Here is a 25,989-nt window from a genome sequence, read left to right on the forward strand (position 1 = left end):
ATATTAGAATTTGCTAAACAGGATAGTGGCAATAAGTGGATTCTCAAGGATTTTTCAGAAGGACTTAAAATATATAAATCATTTTTAACATCAATGTTAAAAATCATCACATAATGTTTAAAATCAGTTTTTGTCTTAAAAATATACACATGCTTTTTGAAATGACTATGTTCCTCAAAAAAATAGGTGAATATTCTAATTTTTCAAAGCTCTAGAAATTTACTGGCTTCAGATTGACAGTTCTATTTAGAGAATAAAAACAAAATGCCATCCCACAAATTCCAAAAGTGTTTATTAATCATTCTAAATTTCATTCCTCCTTTTAATGTATTCTGAAAATATCGTAGCAATCAGCATTATATTATTGTTGTAATGATAGCTTAGGAAGCAACAGAAATCCTCTCTGGGATACTGAAATCAGACAAGTTGGGAACAGCTGAGAGAGCACTGTCAGGGCACTTTGTTTAGAAATAACAGGTAAGGTGTCCTTTAATCACAGTAAAGTCATCCTTGTTTTTTATTCCAAATTTCCAGATTTACTTCTGAACTAATCCTTTATGGAGCTCAAAACCAGAATATATTCACCTCAAACAGTAAATTAACCAACATGTGAGCACCTAACATGTGGCTTTAAATATACCGCTAAATTACCTGTCCTTCATAGAGAAGGAAAACTCTGATTCATAGAGCAGGAAACAAACCTAAGGCTCTCAATCCTGGCTGAAGGAATTTACGTGCACTGCAGACATTCACTCTCTGTAGAAGGTCATCGCTTCACAGTCTGGGAAATAATCCCTGCCAGCCGACTTGCAAAGTGCCTGAGGCATCGCTCCTGAGAGGCATAACTCCTACTTCTTTCAAGGCTAGTGGTCAGAGTCATGATCACAGCTCAGTCAAATTTAAAGGAAAAAGTGTGTGGGGTCAAAAATATCCTAAGGAAAAAATAGAAGACTAAAACTCAAAAAATATACTGCGTTCCTCTGGGCTTTGGCATAGTGATGGAAAAACCTGTTGCAGAATATTAAATTTAGGTGTTTTTTTCATCTGAAAGCTTCAAAATAGCTAAACTAAAACTGAATACAAAATCTGAGGGATGTCATGCTGCAATCAGTTTTGAGGACATTTTTAAATGCTACAAATTTATTTAAATGCTCATCAACCTAGACATTCTAAAAAAGCGAAAAAAAAAAGTTTAAGTGACTTACACATGAAATGTGAACAGAGGCTCAATGATTAAATTACTGCACCAATTAACTTGAGTACACAGAAAGAATGCTGCTCTTTCAAGCAATGTTAATTCTGCCTCTGATCAGACAGACTCCTCCTCACATCATGGTTGTTGCTTCATAAAACACAACTCATACAGCAAAGGGGGAGAAATGACTGTGAATAAGAATAAACCACTGTTTGGGAATTCTTTCTAAAATGCATAAACTAAATTGATGTTTGCATGGAAAATACAGTCATTTCTATACACTTCCAAGAGTAAAAATACTCTAAAAGTTGTTTTTGAAAATGGTGAGACAGATGAAATTGCCATTAAATTCAACAAAAGTGGCTTGTTACCCATAAAAATCATAAATGAGTGCATTTAAAGATTAAAGGCATTTCTGGATGTACACATTGAAAAGGGTAAACTGTTTTATTCTGGTCACCTCTGCCAACTGCTATTACATGCTGTCATTTTCAGTAAGAGGAAATGTATTTGCAAAAGCAGGGTGAGCACAATAGGCCTTAAATCAGACAAGCTGGGCACTGCTGACAGAGCGCCGTCAGCACTTGGCCTACCAGGGGCCTTGGATATCAGGATTTTATGGTGTGTTTTCCTGACATATCTGACACTTAGTAGACTCTGCTACCTCTTTAGCATCTGGAATATTAACTTACCTTTATGTCTAAACTTGCTCCTACTCTTTTAAGGGACCAGGTTCTATCTTGGCAAGATGGAAAGGAGAACCTCTAACATACAGATTTTATCCAGTCTTTGTTCCTGGTCCTCCAAAACCCAGTTCAGAGGTCATCTCCTCACTGTATTCTATACTAGAATAGACTGCTACAGTGAGGTGGCAACCTAATCCTGAAATCTTCGTGGCTTATACCACAAAGGTTGATTTGTCACTGAAAGTCCATGGCAGATGTGGCAGCTCTCCATAGCAGGTATCTCCTAAGAGTGAATGCCAGTCCTGTCTCCTAGTGACCTTGTCATTTTAACATGCGCTTCCAACATTGCCATAACAGGGTAATAAGAATCTGACTGTAATCCCAGCACTTTGGGAGGCCGAGACGGGCAGATCACGAGGTCAGGAGATCGAGACCATCCTGGCTAACACGGTGAAACCCCGTCTCTACTAAAAAATACAAAAAAGCTAGCCGGGCGAGGTGGCGGGCGCCTGCAGTCCCAGCTACTTGGGAGGCTGAGGCAGGAGAATGGCGTGAACCCGGGAGGCGGAGCTTGCAGTGAGCTGAGATCCGGCCACTGCACTGCAGCCTGGGCGACAGAGGGAGACTCCGTCTCCAAAAAAAAAAAAAAAAATCTGAAGGGCTATAATCCTGTCTCTTACTCCCTTGACCTAGAAGACCACCACTTCTGTCCACAGTGCATAGGCTAGAACTAGTAACAAGGCCATGTCTAGCTGCAAGGAACCTAGGCCATATCATTTTCCTAGAAGATCCAGATGGAGAGAATAAAAAAGACATGGGTAAGCACTTCAAGTCTCCACTCTACCCTTTCTGATCCTGCCCTGCAATTCTACAGTAGTTGCCCTGAATGTTCTCTCCACTTTGTCTTCACTCTATCATAGTGCATGTAATTGTTTACCATCTGCTTTACTTCATTAGACAAGAAACTCCTTGAGAGGCAACCAGATATTATTTTTCTGCCTAAATTCCATAAACATACAAGTAAACACAACCACACAGTCAGATATGTTCTTGCTTAATGTTATTTGAGAAGTTCTAATTACCAAGGTATTATAGCAATATCAAAAATATATTTGACTTAATAAATACGAAAACAAACACTTGTTTAACATGAAGAAATATTCACTGAATCAAAATCCCAGATCCTGGGAAAACAGCCGTATGAGATAAATGAGGACTTTCTCATGTAGTGGTTTACATTCTAATAAGGAAACACTGTTCCAATAAACATTGGAAACAAGAAATTTCAAAAATAAGAATGCCAGAAATAAGAAAGTATCAGTAGGAGAAATACTGTAAACTGAGTGATCATGGGAGCCCTCTAAAAAGATGACATTTGAACTGACACATGGATGCAAGGAGGAATCTGTAATTAGCACATCTAGGAAAAAGGTATTGCAAAAAAGAGGAAACAGCTATCACAAAGGCACTAAGTCCAGAGCAAACTTGGTGTTTTTAAGAATGCAGAATAGAGGCCAGGTGTGGTGGCTCATACCTGTAATCCTAGCATTTTGGTAGCCCAAGGTGGGTGGATCGCTTGAGGCCAGGAGTTCGACACTGGCCTGGTCAACATGGTGAAACCTCATCTCTACTAAAAATACAAAAATTAGCTGGGCATGGTGGCACACGCCTATAGTCCCAGCTTCTCAGGAGGCTGAGGCAGAAGAATCGCTTGAACCTGGGAGGCGGAGGTTGCAGTGAACTGAGATAGTGCTGCCGCACTCCAGTCTGGGAGACAGAGTGAGATTCTGCCTCCAAAAAAAAAAAAATGCAGAATATATACATAGTGTACATAAATTAGAAACTCTTCTATCTTTAGTCACATATGAAACTATCTAATATCAAGGCCCTTATGTAGAACTGAAGAGATCCTTACTTTTATTGAATTCACCTCTAAATATAAAGCACAGTTCTCAATATATCTCATTATTGCCATCCACCAACTTTTGCTAAGTGCCTTAGCTAATGAGAGAAATTCAGCTACTACTGGAGAATATATTTTTTTTTAATCAGACTCTTTATGTTTAAAGAAACTACAAGCTATTAGAGAAAAAGGCAAAAATGCATGAAGTATTAATACAAAAAATAAAAAGCAATGTGTGGCAAGAATAAGATGTATCTCCAGACAGCATAAGGTTAATTACCAAGTAAAATTACCTAAACTTATATTTATATGTTACCTGTAACATCAAGTTTCTACTGGTTGAGAGAAAAATGACTGGATTTTACTAAATTTGAAGAATACATTTAACATACTTCTGCCTTAATAGTCTATGTGTTCGTTTGCAGGGCAATCAAAAAAGAAACCAAGTAACTTTCCAAAGCAGCTAAAACTAAATAACAAGAGGTCCAAGTAGTGGTCTTAGAGGGCTAGTAATAGTGAAGGACAAGCCATTTTGTAAAATGACGCTATAGGCAAGAAAAAAAAAGGAGTTTAAAATTTGAACTCCAAATTATTCATCTAAAGGACAATCAAAATTTCATGCACTGATTTGTAACAACACTGTTCTGATAAAGACAACAGACTGTGTGTTCTAGAATAACAGATAATATGGATCTATTTACTTAACCCATTGGGTTAATGATTAACCAAGCTATGCAGGGGAGGCAAATCACCACATAATCGAGGATATGAATTGAAAGAGGGAAAATATCCTTGTTTTAGTTTAGGTTTTCCAAGAAGCAGATCCTGGGACAAGGATTCATATGAAATCTGTTATCTAGGAAGAAAAAAATGGTAGAGAAGTGGAGAAGTGAGGAATGGCAGGGAAACAGGGAAGGAAAGGCAGCCAATAAAGAGAGTTGGTCCTTAATAAAGAGAGTTCGTTATCTAGTGTCCACACTAGATAAGGAGAACTTGATCTCCTTAGGGAAAGCTGGCAGCTTGTGTAGAACATGCCTTTGAGTAAGAGGGTGACAAAGGCTGAGGTATTTATATATCAATTCCTGTCATGGCCCCAGAGGTATTAATTATTTGGCTTTGCTGATCTGCTGAGCTAGAGGGCAAAGTTCTTTTGTGTAAAGAAAAAACCCTCAGGCTAAGAAATGTAGATGCTGGCATTTGGAAGAAGGGCCAGCATACAATGAAGTGGTAAAAGCAAGGAGATAATAGTGGGAAATCTATAAGTCTATGGACAGTAATGAAGATCCAGTTAAGAGATACTTGACTTGGGCTTTAAGAAGTGGGTAAGATTTGGAAAAAGGAAAGCATTAAAGGTAGGAAAAGTGGCATGAGCACAAGCAGTGAGGTAGGAAAGGGCAAGAGATATCCCAGGTCAGTGCAATGTATAGGCCAATTTGTCTGGATCAGAAAGGTTTTATATAGGAAATTCTGGGGAAAAATATTACTAAAAATATATTGGGTCCATATTAAGAATATCCAAAGCTAGAGTTTTAATTCTTTCTTGTACACATTGAGAAGCCTTAAGTTTCTAAATGGAAATGTAATAAAATGAAAACATTTTTTTATTTTATTAACATCTATGGATATTAGACCATATTGTCCTTTGAATGTGAAATCTTATCAGAAAAGATTTGTAACTGTTCAATTTCCCTGAGAGAAAATTACATCCAGAGAGATAGTAACCCATCAGCAATGAGCACCACAAGTATAAAGACTGTCATATCTAAATACCATTTCTCACTAGAAGGAAGCAAGGCTCTTTGGAGAAATGGCTGACTCCAAGTCTGGAGCAAAATATTTACAAGATTGGCCTAAAACATTTTGTCATACCAGAAAGGAAGTAAGCTATCAAACAATGCAGGGGTCTGGTCCAAAAAACTCAGAAGCCCACTTGAGGGGGTTCCCACTGGTCAAGTAAGAAAAAATTCAAGGATCAAAGTAATAAATATATAAATATTTTAAAATAATAATGCCTTAAATGACCTGAAATACATTAAAAATGTTAACATCCATGTGTTCATAAATACTGGCATATCTCTTTTTTCCCCCGCCTGAGACAGAGTCTCACTCTGTCGTCAGGCTGGAGCGCAGTGGTGCAACCTTGGTTCACTGCAACCTCCACCTCTTGGGTTCAAGAGATTCTCCTGCCCCAGCCTCCAGCTAATTTTTGTATTTTTCATAGAGACGGGGTTTCACCATGTTGGCCAGGAAGGTCTCGATCTCTTGACCTCGTGATCCACCCACCTTGGCCTCCCAAAGTGCTAGGATTAGAGGTGTGAGCCACCACGCCCAACCTAGCATATCTTAGAGATAGTTCAGGTTTGGTTCCAGATCACCACAATAAAGCAAATATCATAGTCAAGTGATGTCCACAAGATTTTTTTGGTTTCCCAGTGCATAGAAAAGTTATGTTGATACTATTCTGTAGTCTATTGTGTGGAATAGCATTATGTCTAAATAAAATGTACATAACAATTAAAAATACTTTATTGCTAAAAAATACGAATGATCATCAGAGCCTTCAGTAAGTCATGATCTTTTTGCTAGTAGAGGGTCTGGCCTCAATGTTGGTGGCTGCCGACTGATCTGCTGAAGGCTGGGGTGGCTGTGGCAATTTCTTAAAATAAAACACAATAAAGTTTGCCACATCATTGACTCTTCTTTTTACAGAAAGTGTCTCTATAGTATGTGATGCTGCTTGATAGTATTTTACCCACAGTAGAACGTCTTCAAAATTGCAATCTATTTTCTCAAACCCTGCCACTACTTTACCAACTGAATTGATGTAATACTCCAGTTCCTTTGTTGTCATTTCCATAATGTTCACAGCATCTTCACCAGGAGTAGGTTCTATCTCAAGAAACCACTTTATTTCCTCATCCATAAGAAGCAACTCCTTATTCGTTCAAATTTTATCATGAGATTGCAGCAATTCAGACACATCTTCAGGCTCCACTTCTAATCTGGATTACCTTGCTACTACCACTGCATCTGCAGTTACTTCTTCCACTGAAGTCTTGAACCACTCAAAGTCATCCATTAGGGTTGGAACCAATGTCTTCCAAACTCCTGTTCATGTTGATAGCTTGATCTCCTCTACAAATCACGATTTTTTTTTTTTGTTTGTTTTGTTTTTGAGACAGAGTTTTGCTCTTATTGCCCAGGCTGGAGTGCAATGGCACAGTATCAGCTCACTGCAACTCCCGCCTCCTGGGTTCAAGCGATTCTCCTGCCTCAGCCTCCCTAATAGATGGGATTATAGGCACCCGTCATCACACCTGACTAGTTTTTGTAATTTTCGTAGAGGTGGGGTGTCACCATATTGGCCAGTCTGGTCTTGAACTCCTGACCTTAGGTGATCCGCCCACCTCAGCCTCCTAAAGTGCTGGGATTACAGGTGTGAGCCATGGCACACGGCTCGAATCACAAATGTTTGTAATGATGTCTGGAATGGTGAATCATTTCCACAAGGTTTTCAATTTGCTTTGCCCAGATCCACCAGAGGAATCCCTCCATATGACAGCCATTGTCTTACAAAATGTATTTCTTTAATAACAAGACTTGAAAGTAAAAAGTACTCCTTGATTTGTGGGCTGCAGAATGTTGTGCCAGCAAGTATGAAAACAACATTAATTTCCTTGTATATCTCCCCAGAGCTCCTGAGTGACAGTTACCAGGTACATTGTCAATTAACAGTAATATTTTGAAAGAAATCTTTTCTCTTTTTTTTGAGATGGAGTTTCACTCTGTCACCCAGGCTGGAGTGCAGTGGTGCAATCTTGGCTCACTGCAAGCTCCACCTCCCGGGTTCGTGCCATTCTCCTGCCTCAGCCTCCCAAGTAGCTGGGACTACAGGGGCCCGCCACCATGCCCGGTGAATTTTTTGTAGTTTTTAATAGAGACGGGTTTTCACCATGTTAGCCAGGATGGTCTCGATCTCCTGACCTTGTGATGCACCCGCCTCAGTCTCCCAAAGTGCTGGGATTACAGGCGTGAGCCACCACGCCTGGCCCCGAAAGGAATCTTTTCTTCTGAGCAGTAGGGGTCCACGGTAGGCTTATTCAGTAAACCATGCTGTAAACAGATGTGCTGTCATTCAGGCTTTTTTGTTCCATTTAAAGCACACAGGCAGGGTAGATTTAGCATAATTCTTAAGGGCCCTAGGATTTTTAAAATTGTAAGTGAGTATTAGCTTCAACTTCAAGTCACCAGTTGCGTTAATCCCTAATAAGTGAGTCTGCCTGTCTTTTGAAGTTTTGAAGCCAGGCATTGATTTGTTACCTCTGGATATGAAAGTCCTGGGTGGCATCTTCTTCCAACAGAAGGCTGTTTTTTCTACAAAGTCTGCTGTTTAGTTTAGCTGTCTTTGTCAGTTCTCTTAGCTAGATCTTCTGGATAACTTGCTGCAGTGTCTCCATCACCACTTGCTGCTTCAACTTGCACTTTTATGTTATGAAGAAGGCTTTTTTCCTTAAACCTCATGAACCAACTTCTGCTAGATGCCAACTTCTCTTCTGCAGTTTCCTCACCTCTCTTGACCTTCATAGAACTGAAGAGAGTTAGGACTTTGCTCTGGATGAAGCTTTGGCTTAAAGAGATATTAATGTCTGGTTTAATCTTCTACCCAGACCACTAAAACCTTCTCCATGTCAGCAATAAAGCGGTTTCACTTTCTTACCATTCATGTGATCACTGGAGTAGTACTTTTAATTTCCTTCAAGAACTTTTCCTTTGCCTTCACAACTTGGCTGACACTTTGGTGCAAGGGGCTTTGCTTTTGGCCTGTCTTATCTTTTGACAGGCCTTTCTCACTAAGCTTAATAATTTCCAGCTTTTGATTTAAAGCGTGTGAGAGATGTGTGAGTATTCCTTTCACTTGAACACTTAGGGGCTGCTGCAGGGTTACTAATTGGCCTAGTTTCAATATTGTTGTGTCTCAGGGAATAGGGAGGCCTGAGGAGAGGGAGAGAGACAAGAATAGCCAGTGGATGGAGCAGTGAGAACACACACAACATGTATTAAGTTTGCCAACTTATATGGGTGCAGTTGGTGGCAATCCAAAACAATTACAATAGGAACATCAAAGATTACTGATCACAGATCACCATAACAGATATAATAATGAAGAAGTGTGAAATATTGCAAGAATTACAAAATGTGATAGACACACAAAATGAACACGTTGTTGGAAAAGTGACACCTATAGACTTGCTTGCCATAAGGTTGTCATAAACCTCCAATTTGTAAAAAAATGCACTATCTGTGAAGTGCAGTAAAGCAAAGTACAATAAAACAAGGCATGTTTGTATACTTAAAAACCTGAAGGATATTAGGGAACTAATTAATTATTCTGAAGATTAGGAAATAATGGTGAAAATCACACATTTATCCTATCTTTCCGTATAAACTGCATATTTAATTAGATGAAATTCTTTATTTTAAAATAATTCGTTAGTAAATGTAGAGTGAATATCAAATTAGAATATCGCTATTTGCAACTCATAACAAAATGATGGATGTAGGCAATAATCATGAATGACTGCTCAAACTTAGCTGAAAAGTTGATGGAAAACTTTATGATATTTATAATAAATATATTTATCAGAAATTTAGTATTTAATTATATTTATCATAATTATATATCAATGTCATATATTTATCATAAATATATGTGCCATATTTTATATTTTTATAATATTTATATTATTTATCATAAATGTTATCAGGTTGACATCTGAACCCAATGATCAAGTATAACATTAAAAAAAGACAGACAACCAGAAATTGTAAGCCTCTTGAAGTAATTCAATACAAACTATAACACCTAAAAAGTCTTTTGTGAAAAAAAAAATCAAACTTTAATCTGAGTATTCTATTAACTACCAGTTTGCAAGAAATACAGGGGGAAAGGACACCACAGGAATATAATATGCAAAATTCAGAATGTGGAAAATTCTATAGAACAAATGATCATTACTCTTCAGCAAATAAACTGCCAGAAAAAAAGGGGAAGAGGAAGGAGTCCATAGATCTTTAAAAATCAAATGTGATGTGGAGACTTTGTTTAGATGAATCAACTGGAAAACAAAAAAATTTCTGAGGTAAGTAAGTAAATTTGACATTGAATGTTTCTTTTATGTTATTACAGAATTATTGTTAAATTTGTAATACTAGGGATATTGAAGTTGTGTTGTTTTTCAAAGCCCTTGTATTTTAGATATAATTCATATTTCCAAAAAGTTTATTCTTAAATATTTGTCATCAAAACAATATGGGGTCTGGAATTTACTTCAAAACAATCCTAAGAACTGGGAGAACTATATATTAATAATTGTCGACTCTGGATCATTAATACATGAGAGTTCACTATACTAACCTAACATGTGTTTGAATGCAAAGACTGGTTACTCCGAGTGAAGTGACTAATCCTTTCGGACCACCAGTATAGTCACTGAAATTATTAAAGATTGAAGACAACTAGTCACATAAAGAAGCATAGGGCAGCCGGGTGGCTTACGCCTGTAATCCCAGCACTTTGGGAGGTCGAAGTGGATGGATCACTTTGAGGTCAGAAGTTTGAGACCAGCGTGGCCAACGTGGCAAAACCTCGTCTCTAATAAAAATACAAAAATTAGCTGGGCCTGGTGGCGCAGGCCTGTAATCCCAGCTACTTGGGAGGCTGAGGCAGGAGAATCACTTGAACCCCCGGGAGGCGGAGGTTGCAGTGAGCCAAGATCGCACCACCACACTCCAGCCCAGGTGACAGAGTAAGACCCCGTCTCAGAAAGAAAGAAAAGAAAAGCAGCTTCATGGTGAGAAGGAGCTTCCAAGGGTAAACTCTGGGTGGGAAACAATGATAAATTGTAAGAGACCCCTGTAGCTGTTGCTGATAAACAAGGAGAGAGTTTAGCAAAGGAAAAAGCCCGGTCTGGAAGTTAGAAGACCGCCAACACCTAGTTTTGTAATCTCGGACTCATTACTTCTGTAAGTTTTGGAGCATAAAAGCACAGGAACTGAAATAATAAATAATGACAATAATTTTGTTGTGGGTGCCCGCTCTGCACTTCACAACATCCTAAGAGCTTTGGATGTATTATCCTATGTAAACCTCACAATCCAAGAAGGTGTTGTGGGCGCTTGATACATACTTTTTAAAGGACTATGAATGAGTTACGCGTCAGTACATGATACCAGTTTTCACACGGGGTGATTGATTAAGGTGTTACAGAGGCCAAATATCTCTTTTAAGACTGACTTGGTATAGTCAATATTCCAAGATTATTTAACAGAAAAGAATGCTTTGAGCACTCAATTGCACCGGACTGTATTGGAGAGAGGGCTGGGAGCTGGGTGCCAGACGCTGGGAAATTTATAATTGCTTCCTCAGGCCTACGGTTTTCCGATCTCCTGCACCACGTTCTATCTATACATCACAGTCTCAGGAAAAGAATTTTCAGACCTTCACTCAGCGCCAATCCTTTAGACCTCAATCTCTCCCGCGCGGGCTCCCAAACACCTCCCCCCCGCAATCTCCGCCCCTTCTCCGGTTGCGCACAACCTGTGGGCTTCAAACTACAACTCCCATAAAGCCACGGGAAGACCCCGGATCGCCACAGGAAGTCGAGAAGGCTGCATCCGGCGCCAGGAAAAGCGAGTGGGATATCCCAATCCTTCGACTGCATCCTGGTCGCCTCTACTGTGGTCACCTTTGGGTTAGTAGAAGCAGCGGCGAGTTAGTCGTCTCAGTGTCCCCTCTGGGGACAGTGACCAGTTCCCTGGGCTCTTTGGTTCCCGCGCTGCTCTGAGTGGCCCTGCTGGGTAGTGTGGCGCAGCCTCGTAGTGGGTTGGTAGGCGCAGGCGCAGGAACCACAGACGCATTTGCAGGGACTCTCGGGACAGGGCGGAGGCGCAGGTGGTCCTGAGGTTAGTAGAGTTTCCTGCCCTAGCTGAGATGGGGAAAAGGAAGCGCTACTTAGGGAGTGATTTCACCTCGAAAGAAGGAACCTAACAGTAGTGGCAAGAAAGTAAAATATCTCAAGGCGTGTTACCATTTTCCGAGACTGTGCACAGGTGGCGCTTAATTGGTCTTGAGTGCCCAGGGAGTGGATGAAATTCGTTAATTGATGGTCAGTGACTTCAGTGACAGAGCAATATTTGAGGTCCTGTCCTGTCCCTCTCGGTCTATGAGAGCATGCGCAAGTCATGGGCCCCGGGTTACACGTCAGTAAAAGTGGATGTTGGTTTGTTAAAAATTTATGTCCCTTTAAATCTAATACTCTTTTAAATGATTTCTCGGAATAGTCCTTGAGCTTCTTGGAAAACAAGGTCAGCACTTTATTCTGCCTTCAAATCCTTACCTTCTATAACCTGCCAATGAGAATTGAAAAAGTAAATCAAACAGTAGAATTGGGTGTTAGAGTTTATGTGCTTCTCTGGAATGAATAATGGTACTGTCTCTAGATGGCTTTTCTGCTGAGAAAGCAAGAGGGAAAAGTGTACACTTTCCACTTTCTATCTCCACAGAATAGCATATGCATAAGCATTGCCCTGGAGGTAGTGAATGACGCTGTACTTTTGAAGGACAATTTTGCAGTCACCTAGCGCAGCCTGTGAGAATGTGAGGGAGTGACCGTGACCCTGGAACATGAGACAGTGAAATATTATTCAAACTAAACCTAGCTGAAAAAACTATACTATGGATTTTTGGAAAATAAATTTAAGAGAAAGACAATTTGAAGGGAGATCAGTACAGGAGCTGTACAGCAGTGCTTCAAAATAAAGTCCTGAAAAGTTAAAGCTTTTGTTATGCATAATATTTTAAAAGTATTTAGAAATTTCAATATGAAAAGAATAGCAAAGTAAATTCTAGAGTAAGTCAATTATTCTCTCATGTAGATATTACTTCTGGTAATTTCTAAACAGATTTCCACTATTAGGTTTTATCCAAGTGTTTCCATGACTCTGAGCTGTTTTAACCTATTTATAAGTAGCAGAAAGACTCAAATGGGAAAGGTGAACAGCTCCAAAATAAGAAAATTAATCTTTACTCCTTGTTTTCCCTAAATTTTGTTCATACTATTCCAGCTATGCAATTCATCAGCCAGATTGCCCTTTCAGAACCCAGGAGACAGCAGCTATCAAAAACTATGGGCTATAACATTTCTGTCTTTTCAGCTTAAAAATCTTATTGCTTAGAATAAAAGAAATGTAGTTAGAATCCCAAATCTTTTCTTAGTAGCATTTCATAGAAAGAAAAATTATACCTTAAAAAAATACTTTGAGAAATTCACAGACAGTTGAATCATTAACCATTTTCACCATCCCCCCCCCACCAAAAAAGAAAAAAAAAAAAAGCTCAGTTTGTGCTCTACTATCTGCAGTCCATGATTAGGCAATGTTTAAGATGTGTGGGGCAGTTATTTGGGGGGGTTTTCCACCACTGAAAAGAGGGACAAAGTAGATAAAGTTAATGAGTTTTAAAAGCTGCTCTGATTCAAGGACAACAAAGTGATCAACAGAACTGTCCAATAATAAAACCAAAAATATATGGTCATCTGATTTGTGACAATATTTGTCTCAGTACAGTACAACAAAGATGGAAATGTCAAGAATAATGCCGAGTCATATGGATTATGCATTGGGTAAAAAAGTGTCTTGACCCCTACCTCACGCCATGAACAAAAATAGATCCTAGATGGATTACAGAATTAATTGTGCAAGGTCAAACAATAAACTGTTTTCATGTGAAACTTAGAAAATCTCTGCCTTTACTTCCATCTCTTTTAATGTTCTCCCTGTCATGTCCCCACCTCATCATGAAGTCCCCTCTGGTGTACCCTAAATACCTCATCCTTATGTAATATGTTACCTGGTTCCCCCTCCCAAGGATATGGCCCCCTAGTCTGTGCTGTCAAAGCTCTTTATACATTATTTTGTGTAACTCCCATGAGCATATAAATTTCATTGTATTTGTAATTCTAAACTGATAACATTTTGAAATTGAAATGTATGCTGTTTAATGATTGCCTTTTGAAGAGTATATTGCCTTGGAAACCATTGCTGCTATTCTAACAATATCATTCATTGACAAAAAAGCAGTTGCAAATAAGCTTTTTCCCCCTATTTTCCTTCTTTTAAGGAAGAAATGTCTTCTGTAAAAAGAAGTCCAAAGCAAGAAATAGTTACCCAGTTTCACTGTTCAGCTGCTGAAGGAGATATTGCCAAGTTAACAGGAATACTCAGTCATTCTCCATCTCTTCTCAATGAAACTTCTGAAAATGGCTGGACTGCTTTAATGTATGCAGCAAGGAATGGGCACCCAGAGATTGTCCAATTTCTGCTTGAGAAAGGGTAAACATTTTAGGCTGTACCACCTGAAAGGGTTTGTGGTTTAATTTCTTTGTTACATATTTACTTTTAAATTTTGCTTGTTTCCATATTTATATTGTTGAACTACTAAATAACTCATTGGCTAATTTATGTAAACATGTAGCACAATTTTTCTAACTTAAAACTTTGTAACCTTTTTCATTGAGAAATTATTACTTTATAGCAAAGCAAATTTATGAGGAGTCTAATAATAAACTTTTCTCCCAAATAGAAAATGCAAATCTCACTATGACTACCAAGGACTTCTTGTAGAATTTTGGTATCTCTTTATAGTACATAAAACTTAATGCTGTTTTATTTTGTGAGTAATTATCCAGAAAGTGTAAGTATCCACTGTCTCTTTTTGTCATTTATGATTATTGTTCTAACCCTCCCAATAGTAAACTATGTAACACAAGAAAAAAAATCTATGTAATCATTAAAAAGAAGGACTTGAATGTGCATCTGGAAATATTTTATTGAAACAAATACAGGAGAAAGTGTTTACTTCCTATTTTACTTTTTCTCCCCATTTTTTCTTCCATCTGTAGGTGTGACAGATCAATTGTCAATAAATCAAGGCAGACTGCACTGGATATTGCTGTATTTTGGGGTTATAAGCATATAGCTAATTTACTAGCTACTGCTAAAGGTGGGAAGAAGCCTTGGTTCCTAACGAATGAAGTGGAAGAATGTGAAAATTATTTTAGCAAAACACTACTGGACCGGAAAAGTGAAAAGAGAAATAATGCTGACTGGCTACTAGCTAAAGAAAGCCATCCAGCCACAGTTTTTATTCTTTTCTCAGATTTAAATCCCTTGGTTACTCTAGGTGGCAATAAAGAAAGTTTCCAACAACCAGAAGTTAGGCTTTGTCAGCTGAACTACAAAGATATAAAGGATTATTTGGCCCAGCCTGAGAAGATCACCTTGATTTTTCTTGGAGTGGAACTTGAAATGAAAGACAAGCTACTTAATTATGCTGGTGAAGTCCCGAGAGAGGAGGAAGATGGATTGGTTGCCTGGTTTGCTCTAGGTATAGATCCTATTGCTGCTGAAGAATTCAAGCAAAGACATGAAAATTGTTACTTTCTTCATCCTCCTATGCCAGCCCTTCTGCAATTGAAAGAAAAAGAAGCTGGTAAGAAATGAATGCTGCTTTTTGTTGGTAAAATCTGGTTTTTAGAATTGAGTTGGAATTGTATGTATTTGCACTTTCCAGGGCCACTTTTGTTCCAATGAGCAGTGAAATTAGACTGCCTTCATCAGAAACCTAAAGTTCTCACCGTAGGGGACTACTCTCCTGGGCAGTTAGTAGTTCTAATCAGCCCAGACTGATTTCCTGAGAATTAACACTGGTGCAGGATGATCTCATTTGATTCCTCAGTGAATAATTCTTGAGTTCCTGCTACACACAGAACATGATGGCAAAGACCTTGACTGTTTTGATTTGTTTTGTATTCTGTTGCTGGGGCTTTTTATGGCATGGTAAAAAATTAGAGTTTGATTCTAAAGTCCATTTAAATGTAACCTAACCTGTATTTAAATTTTTTTTTTTAAAACAAAACACTGCACTGCACACTGACTGCATCATAGAGCATAAATTGCACACATGTAAGTAAGTGTGAAAGTTGGGAGTCTTGTTAAGAAGTAATTGAGTATTACAATTGCCCAAGTAAGAGATTGCAATGGCTTGAGTTAGAATGGAGGCAGTGGAGATGGAGACAAAGGGAGAATTTGAGATATTCTCGAGGTAGAATGGATAGGACTTGATCTGTAGGTTGAGACCCTTGTAAGTGAGAGATGGTGGTAATATGGCATGAATTAAGGTACTGATAGTAGAAATGGAGGAAAGAGGGTATATGCAAGATAAATTTTGGAGATAAAATCAATGGTCTTTGCTATTGAATTGGATATGGGATATATAATAATGAAGGAAAAGATTAAGAATGACTGCTAGGCTAGAGACTTTAATAATTTGGTATATAGTGATACCATTAATAATATGATGGGTAGAGCAAGGAAAGCAGGATAGACTTGGAGTAAATAAATCAAGAGTTTACTTTTGGGCATACTAAGTTTTAGAAATGGACATTAGAATCAGATGTCTGAACTGGAAATACCCATATGGCAGTCATCAACACAAAGATACTTAAATCCCAAAAAACTACTGAGATTACTTGGAGAGTTGAGAGTAAGCAAGAAAAACTCTCAGAGTAAGACCTGAATCCCCCTACATTTAAAGGTAAGCTGCAAGCAGGAGAGCCATCAAAGGAGTTGGAAACAGTGTGGCCATGAGGTAGGAAGAGACCAAGAGGCCTCAGGGAAACCAAGACAGCAGCGTATTTCCAGGAGGGAGTGGTCAAATGTATTGAATGCTGTTATGAACTTGAGTAAGATGAAGGCAAAGTTTTGTGGGGCTTTTTTTTTTCTTTTTTTTTTTTTTAAAAGAATCTTTGTCTTTGGTAATATAAAGCTATTGATGAACTTGACAAGAGAAATGTCAGTGGAGTGAAAGGAACGGAAGCCAGATTATGGTAGATTGATAAGTTAATGGGAAGTTAGGAAGAGGTCACTTGTCAGTGACCACATTCCCTTAGGTGATAGAGGTCCTGCCAGAGACTGCTTAAATATCTCTGTCTCAAAGTGTGATGTGGTGTGTTTTATTCTCCACACCTGTGTAGAAATCATCAAGCTTTTTAAAGAAAATTTACTTTCTTTAGACATGTATATATCACTTTAAGATAAAAAAGATATGATAAATGAGCTAGTTGCTTGCTTTTTTCCCTTGTAGGAAAACTGAGGCCTTTTAACTCACTTGCTCTATAACTTTATACAGACTTAACTTTTCTGTGACTCAGTTTACTCCTACAGAAAATAATAATAGTACCTATCTTCTTTAGGGTTGCTCTAAACATAGGATAATCTATAAATATTCCTTGCATGATGCTTGGAACATTGTAAGTACTCAATAAATGTTAGCTTTTCTTTTTGTGATGATTCTGAAATAATGTAAATACCCTAGCATGTTACATATTATAAGGTTAGGTAGCAGGCAAAAATATAACGTTGTCTGTTCATTACAACTGTTTTATGTTTATTTTTCCCAGTTTAAATGATGTTAGAATTTTAATTATTATTTTGTTCATTTCAAAAATCTGTAGACCAAATAATGTATTTTAGGGAGGTGACTTTGTCAAGCATTTAAAATACAGCACTTCTAGTCTTATTGCCTCAACTGTAATATTTCTGGCCAGGTCGTATTAATTCTTTTTTGAACTACCAGAGTAAAACCTATAGCTAAAGTGTGTATATTTTAAGATTTATCCTATTAGGCATTTTTTGGTAAACAAAGTTAACCATGAACATAGTAAATGCAGTGTGTTTTATACTGTGTACATGCAGTCTCCCGTTGAAAATAGGTTCTGTTCCACACAGCGTCGACCATCAATGGCATAGTCACCAAGAGAGTGGTGATAGCCTCCTACGGTTTCCTAGTAATATTTCCTTTAGAGTACAAATCTCAAGAACTGCTTTTGTGGTATATTTTTATTAAAATCACTATTGTAAAATCACTGTTTGTAAACTTACTCTACACTAGAATCATGAATACCCCAACTTTTAAAATCACCTACACTAAAAGCCTGATCTAATGTATGATGTAAGATAGATGTTAGTACTTCTATCTTATATGAGAGTTATATTTTATTCAAACTAAACTTGAATCTAATTTTTGTCATCCAGAAAAATAATCTTTTACTTTAAAAGAAAAATACACGTTATAAAAATAGAAACACTAAAATACCTGATCACATAGCTATTCTTATTGTAACTTGAGAATATTTTACTTATATATTGATTTTATCACGTAATTAAATTTTTGTGCTTTTTTTTTTTTTTTTTTTTTTTTTTTTTTTTTTTTGAAGGGGTTGTAGCTCAAGCAAGATCTGTTCTTGCCTGGCACAGTCGATATAAGTTTTGCCCAACCTGTGGAAATGGAACTAAAATTGAAGAAGGTGGATATAAGAGAGTATGTTTAAAAGAAGACTGTCCTAGTCTCAGTGGCGTTCATAATACATCATACCCAAGAGTTGGTAAGCCCTTTATTTTATATCTCCGCCACCTGGATCTTGGGGAATAGGATATTCTGGAAAGAGAAAATTTGTGAGGAGCTAAAAAGTTTTCCTTTTTATGGAAAACATGTCTAACCATTAAGAATGTAAGTGTTAAAGTGTAACATACTTTCATGATTTTTAAGTAAAAAAACATGGTACATTCAATAGCCATTTCTTAACTTTGGGTTACTCACTATGAACCTGATATGTTATGATACATGATTTCAAAAGTCAACCAGTGTGGCTCCACTTAATGGAGAAAAAGCCCCAACAATTTCTTGCCTGTTTGAGGCATTACCATAGCAGTACAGCCTGGCTAGCTTTTCACTACTGTTAATGTCTGCCTGTATTCTCTCTTCTAATTGCTGCTTTGAGTCTGCCGTAGGTTTGGAAATCTGATAACCCAGACCTTTAAAACTGTGTGAAAAAACGATAGGTAGGCTCAGCAACACCTGAGGAGGCCTCTGGGGAGAAAAATAACATGGCTTAGTGACATCTGTTTTTGTTGCTCAAGACCTTTTTACATTTAATTCCTAGTTCTTAGTCATGATATAGTGAGAAGAATTTGCTGAATTAGTAACTTCTAGAGAGATGAACTGCTATTTAAATTTTATTTAACAACTTAAATCTAATCATAGAACCATATTAGCTTTTAAAAACATTTTGTTAAGGGTTAGGATGGGAGAGGGAAATTATTTACAGTGGTAAAATTTGAATTTTCCTTATTTGCATGTATTACCTACTCAAACTTTTTCTCATTAAAATAACAATACACCTAACATCCATAAGTACAGAATAAATGTTGCTGTTAAGATTGGGGGAAGAAGGACAAAAATGGTCTTCTGCTAGCTTATTGACACTATTCTGTACAATTTCGCTGAGATATTCTGTTGTCAGCTACATTAGGGCAGAAAGAAGCAATCTCTTACAACCAGACGAGGGTTCTATCCCTATAGGAGATACACCTTTATTTTATCCTATCAGACAGTGTTTGCACATGAATCTAAATTCGTTTTTCCTGCCATTCATATATATGTTTTTTTTTTAACAGATCCAGTAGTAATCATGCAAGTTATTCATCCAGATGGGACCAGATGTCTTTTAGGCAGGCAGAAAAGATTTCCCCCAGGCATGTTTACTTGCCTTGCTGGATTTATTGAGCCTGGTAAGCCTTTTCTTAATAATTTCTATTTAACTTATGATTTCAAAATACAAAGTTTAGATAACATTTAATAATCTCTGATAAATTATGTTATAAAACTGGGTTAAAGTATTTTAAACATGATACAATTTCAATAATAGTTTAAACATGTAATTCTCATGTTTTATATGAGAATTACATAAATTGCTTTTCCTAGTAATTGGATCTGCTTTGTTAAAAATTCAGTATTTGCTCTTTGATATGTTGCTCTTGACCCAGGTATCTAGGTTCCACCTCATTTCCTTCTGTTCTAGACTCAACTGTCACCTTTTCGAAGAGGCCTTACTTAATTGCCCCAGATACATTAGTTAGCCCCCATACCCTGCATTCACAATCCCTATCATCCTGCCTGATTTTTCCCTAGGGCACTCATCATCACCTAATATACTACGTATGTACTTATTAATTTATTATCTGCTGTCTCAAGAATATAAGTTTCATTAGCACAGGGACTTTATTTTATCCACTGCTATGTATGAAACCCTCATAGCACATGCCTATAGCACATGTAGTAGGTCAATAAATGTTTGTGGAGTGAATATGTCTAAGTAATAAATGTTTTATCTCAATTTCCGTTTCCAATATTTGCATTACTAGATAATAGTAAACATACAGTATCAGGCTGTGTTCTGGAGAAGGATCATATCATATATATAAAACAGTATCAGGCTGTGTTATATACATATATATTGTATGATCTTCATACAACCATATAAAATACACTATTACAGTGATTTTGCAGATAGGGGCACTAAGGCATAGGGACGAAATAATTTGCTCAAGTTCAAACAGCGAATAAGTGATAGGGAAGGGATTTAAACCTGGCCATGTTGATTTCTGAGTTCTTGCTGCAAATCCCTATAATGTCTTTAGTAGTTCTAGGTCATTGTCATTGTCTTAACTGCTAGGTGGTAATCCATTCATGAATATTCCATTATTTATCCCTTCTGCTGATTGGACATTTAAAGTTCTTATTACAAACAACACTGCAATTAATATTTTTATACTTGTGCACACTTGCAAGAGTTATCTAGATTGTATACACAGAGTAGCACCACCAGCTTATGTGATATGAGCATCTTACCCTTTTCTGTATATTGCCAAGTTGTCTCTAAAGTGCTTCTGCCAATTTATACTTTCTCCAGCAGAACATGAAATGTTCCATTATTCCACATCTTCACCAAGTTAGGATTTTTCAGACTTTTAAATTTGTCATTCTGAGGGGTGAATGAAATTGTATCGCGTTTTCGTTTTCATTTTCTTGCCGATGGAACATCTTTTTTCAAATGTGTATTAGGCATTCAGTTTTCATTTCTCTGAATTTTAGATGTTTGTCTTTTACCTAATTTTGTTTTCATTGTTTATCCTTTTTTATTCATTTTAAGAATTCTTAAATATGTAGCATATGCGAATCTTTTGTTATAGTTTTGCAAATATCTTATGCTAGTCTATAATTATATTTTTACTATATGTGTTCTCTTGATTATTGTAAGTTGTTAATTTTCGTGTAGGAAATTTATCAATCTATTTGAAATAGAAAGCTATATTTAAAATATATTTTGCTAAATACAGCAATATTTAGCAAAATGTTTCTAAACTTCCAGATTTAGTTAAAAATGATTTTACTTAGAAATGATTTCGCCTATTCTAATTCTTAAATCCAACAAATTAGAAATATAAAGTACATTTATAGGCATCAGTTTATTTTATCATGGCAGAGTCAGCAGTCATCTAGAGGAAAACAATTGCTTAGAAAAAGTATTAAATTTCATCTTATGTAGTTTTTAATCTTTTCATGACCTGAAAAGAGTTACCTGCAATAATTGTTTGACAACATAATAAAACGAGTTTGGAAATTTTAGTGTGAAAGAGCTATTTGTAAAAATCATGTCATTTATATCTATTTAGTGGACAATATATAAATGAGATCAGATATAAAGTGTTTGCATAGTGTTTAACCAATATTAGGTGTTGGATATTTTTAGATGATATCATTATTTTTAAAATGTAACTGACAAATTTGGACCTTTAAAAAAATGAAAAGTTTATTGTTGGCATTTTCATATTCTTTATGTGGTCATGTACTTTAAAAATTTATGTTTTCTTCAATTACAATCTAGTTTTAGGCTTCTGCTTTCTGATTATTTGAATTGGGTTTCTGTCCAAAGTGATTTCCAGATGTTTGAACGATTCAGGACACAAAATGTCCAGCGCATGTTCATCAGCAACTTGTTCTTTTGCTCCATTTCATTAGGAGAGACAATAGAAGATGCTGTTAGAAGAGAAGTAGAAGAGGAAAGTGGAGTCAAAGTTGGCCATGTTCAGTATGTCTCTTGTCAACCATGGCCAATGCCTTCCTCCTTAATGATTGGTTGCTTAGCTGTGGCAGTGTCTACAGAAATTAAAGTTGACAAGAATGAAATAGAGGATGCCCGCTGGTTCACTAGAGAACAGGTAAAGTTCAATTTAATTTCCTTCTTCTATTGATTGTTCCCTGACTGTATTGGTTTGGGCACAGAACAAGGATGCATATTTTCAGCAAGTTGAATGATGGCTTTGGCCCTCTCATTATGCATGGATTACATGGTAATTAGTAATTCCATACAAGAGGAGTATGTTTCACTAATGTGATCTATATGTGAGATTTTTCTAGTAGAGATGATTCTGTACCATTTCGAATTTTAGATTCCATTCCTACACATTAATAGTTCCTATCAGTGGGCTTAAACATTAATTCATAGATGAGAAACAGGAATATTCTCAAACCTTTTATATTTTAGTTTATAACATTAAAACAAGTGGCTCTCAAAAAACATCAGTAAGTGCTTAAAATTTTCAGAAAGTTTTTATTCATCTTAAAATGTACTTAAGGCCAAGAATGACATAACTGTATAATAAACATACACTTAAAATAACTTTTTAAAATGCCATTCCTAAATAATATATTGAAAGATGGATTACTCATCTGACCTGAAATTCTTTCTGACTTTGCCTGCATAAAATTAATTTTATTCTATGCTTAATCCAAAAAGATGGAATTTAGATTATTGCTTATGAATTTTATAAAAAAGAATCTGTTTCAAAAGTTGGCTTCACTTAGAAATTAAGTGTGGAGCATACATTTTGCTTTTTCATGATGTCATTTTTCATAAGGGAATGTGTCTTTCTGGAACATTTTAAAAATCGAATCACTAACTCAGTGAAGGAGTTAAAAATGCTGTACTAAATTTTGCATGTTGAGGCTGGGCGTGGTGGCTTACACCTGTAATCTTAGCACTTTGGGAGGCCAAGGCAGGAAGCTTGATTGAACCTAGGAGTTTGAGACTAGCCTGGGCAACATAGGGAGACCCTGTCTGTACAGATAATTTTTAAAAAATTAGCCAGGTATGGTGGTGTGCATCTATGGTACCAGCTACTTGGGAGGCTGAGGCAGGAGGATCGCCTGAGCCCAGGAGGTCAAAGCTGCAGTGAGCCATGATTGTACCACTGCAACTCCAGTCTGGGTGGCAGAGTGCAAGACCTTGTTCCAAAAAAAAAAAAAAAAACTTTGCCTGTAAATATGGATATTGTCACTTTCTACTGTTATTCCCCGTAAAACTCATCACATTTTAATTGAATTATGTAAGTATGGGAATAGTATTTAAATATGACAGCTTTGAAATCCTAATGCATTCTGTTATGGTGTATTTTAGGTCCTGGATGTTCTGACCAAAGGGAAGCAGCAGGCATTCTTTGTGCCACCAAGCCGAGCTATTGCACATCAATTAATCAAACACTGGATTAGAATAAATCCCAATCTCTAAATCTAAGAACTAAGCTTTGGGTATTATTTAATAATTTCTAATAACACTCATTCCTTAAGTGATATTAGAGATTATTCAGTACTCTTGAGTGTCACAACACAGAATATCATGTTGGGTTTGGAAATATTTTCAAAATGTTCTTCTGTCTTAATCACAAATTCATATTTTTACAAATTACAATATTGCCTCAGATTATGTTAAATCTGGGTCAGCCTTCTCTGAACTTTTTCTTTCTTCATTGTTCTTCACAGTTTTATCTCAGAAAACCATTTTTCTAATAAGAGACATCGTGTTGGAAAGAAGTATGTTCTAGAAATGTGCGTAAATTTCAGTGCCTCTTATAAGCATTAAATTGATGACGAAAGTTCTTGATCTGAGAAATGAAACAAAAAATTTTAATGAATTTTTAGCTTGTATTAGCTTGTATTGATTTTTTAGTCCTTTTGTTATCTTTAAGTTGTCAGTATCTGGTTTTTGCTGATCTCCCCATTGTAGTTCCACTTGCTCTTTCCTGGGGGTTCCATTGTTCTAGCAGTGGAGGTGTTATAGTGTAGCCACTTGTCTAATTTGACCAGTGTTAAGAATTTTCTTATTTTAATAATTAACTCTAATAGAGATTTAATAATTAACTCTAATAGAGATTTCAGTACCACACCCTCCTGGAAGGAGAAAAGCATACTATTATATCTAGGACCTCTCTTTTAAACCTAAAATTAATTGACACATCTACTTATATGTCACTTATACCTAAAGCTGTTATTAAGACAAATCAAGATTCTCTGGTTTTGCACTGAAATTAAACTTGAAAGGAATTCTCCTGAAAGGTCGGATATTAAATAAGTCCCAGGCAGATTTACATATTTAATTGAAAACATTGGCTTTATTTCATTTCGTGATGAGTGATGTATCTGCATTAGCAAAAATCGTATAATCATTACCAATAATATTTATTATGCTCAAATATATCTTGGCTTTGACCTTATTTCAACATATTCTAAGAAGCCTTGATAAAATAAGTATATTTTAGAGCTGAATCAGTAAGATTCTAGAGAAAGCAAAACATAGTAGTTCACAATTTTGCAACATAGAAAGTCACATTTTATAAGGCTATTTTGAAATTGATTTAATAGCTATTATAGTTTATGAATATCAAAATTTGTATAATTTGGATCTTTACTAATGAATGCTAGAGCTGGAAGAGACCTTAAGGATAATATATGAAATTGACTTTCCTTATTTTATAGATAAGGAAAAAGAAATTGTGAAAGGTGAATTTACTTAATTAGTGAAAGTTACATAACTAATTAATTACAGCAGTCTGTACTATATAATGCAGAGGACGATTCTCCCTGTAATAGGAACTAGAAGCTATTACTAAAAATATAATAGACAGAATTAAAAGAAGGAATGATAAGAATAAATTTAACTTACAAAATATTGTTAATTAAAATTTTAGATACTTAATGTATATTTAATTTAAATAATAGATAACTGTCAGATAAAACTTCATTTTACTAATGAGCTGTGATTTTCTTAGGAATTGATGAAGGCTTATTGGTATCAAGAATTTAAACCAAATTAAAACTGACACAGGACATTTAGATACATAATAAAATTTGAGCTACATAAGTATATGGAAAGTAATGTACCTTGATTATTATGAAACAGAGCGTCTCGAAATTCAGTTTTACTCCAAATGTACTTTTAATACTTACAGATTCTAAGATTACATTGTAAAATTCCAGGTTGTCATAATGTTAAGATAGGAAAGTAGAATATAAAGTATCAACAAGTGTGGTTATACGTTTTGTTTTAGATATTTAATCCTTACTTGGGGAAAAATCAACATCAAAGTAAATTATTGTTTTAATAACAACTTTAAATTGCCAACCTCTGAGAGGTGAAAAGCTATGTAAATAGAAGGAATGGCCAATTCAAAAGAATAGTAGACGTGGTAGTGCCATGAATGTATTCTACTGGAAATGAATGTCATAATAAATTTTTAAAATTGATTTTGTTTTGTGTGTGTGTGTTTAACATGTTTTGACAAGCCTCTTGAAAAATGAGTAAAGCCTAATTTCAGTTCTTAACCTGTTTCGAATTGATGACATGTACAAAAAATGCAGAAGCCTTTTTAAAGTGTCTGTGTTTGGGAGACTTAAAACTTTCATTTGAATCTTAAAATATAGTTTGGGGTCAAATACAAACAGACTTACATATACATACATACATATATAAAGTCAATAGTTTTTGCTTTTCAGGTTTAAAGCAATATATCTGTTATTATTTTTATTACTTGTCTAATTTTGCTAATTGTTGGATTTTGACATTTTCACATGTTGATGGAACATGAAGAGTTAGAAGCCCACATCTTTCATTCAGTTGGAAAAATGAGAAATTCTTTTAAAGACCCGGTTAGGGATTTGGCTGAAGACAGAAAATAATAGAATAACAAAGGGAGAGACCATGAGATGGAAGGAGGAAGAATAAGTTTGTTAATAAACGAAATAAACTAAATTAAATCCCACATAACAACAATAGATGGCTGGTCCTGGAACTGTGTTGCTAACATGGATACAATAAAATATTAAGTGAAAATGTTCCATAAAACAAATCCATTAATTATTTAGAGTAAAATTTTCACAGTGCAAATTTTATTAGGGCTGAGACCCAGTTGTT

At 36.2% G+C, this 25,989-nt stretch overlaps 1 protein-coding gene across 5 annotated transcripts; it reads left to right on the forward strand.

The window, feature by feature from the left end:
* Positions 1 to 11,323: 11,323 nt before the first annotated feature.
* Positions 11,324 to 25,322, forward strand: LOC105471078 (nudix hydrolase 12). Of its 5 annotated transcripts, none has more exons than XM_011723452.2 (7): positions 11,324 to 11,535; positions 13,962 to 14,173; positions 14,743 to 15,332; positions 18,118 to 18,285; positions 19,358 to 19,471; positions 21,762 to 21,961; positions 23,562 to 25,322. In XM_011723452.2, exons 2-7 carry the CDS (start codon positions 13,968 to 13,970, stop codon positions 23,586 to 23,588), a joined length of 1,305 nt encoding a protein of 434 aa, XP_011721754.2. In that variant the 5' UTR covers positions 11,324 to 11,535; positions 13,962 to 13,967; the 3' UTR covers positions 23,589 to 25,322. The 5 variants fall into 5 exon arrangements, with proteins under 5 accessions (XP_011721754.2, XP_011721751.2, XP_011721749.2 ...); XM_011723449.2 differs by having other exon boundaries at positions 13,966 to 14,173; positions 23,200 to 25,322; XM_011723447.2 differs by having other exon boundaries at positions 11,325 to 11,535; positions 23,200 to 25,322.
* The last annotated feature ends 667 nt before the right edge of the window (positions 25,323 to 25,989 follow it).

Source organism: Macaca nemestrina, chromosome 6 (assembly GCF_043159975.1).
Source record: "Macaca nemestrina isolate mMacNem1 chromosome 6, mMacNem.hap1, whole genome shotgun sequence".
In the NCBI taxonomy this organism is placed as follows: Eukaryota; Metazoa; Chordata; class Mammalia; order Primates; family Cercopithecidae; genus Macaca; species Macaca nemestrina.

Coding starts and splice junctions, on each gene's coding strand:
- LOC105471078 (XM_011723449.2), top strand. CDS start 13,968: ATGTCTTCTGTAAAAAGAAGTCCAAAGCAAGAAATAGTTACCCAGTTT. Junction 14,174..14,742: donor CAATTTCTGCTTGAGAAAGG/GTAAACATTTTA, acceptor TTCCATCTGTAG/GTGTGACAGATCAATTGTCA. Junction 19,472..21,761: donor TGCTGGATTTATTGAGCCTG/GTAAGCCTTTTC, acceptor CCATTTCATTAG/GAGAGACAATAGAAGATGCT.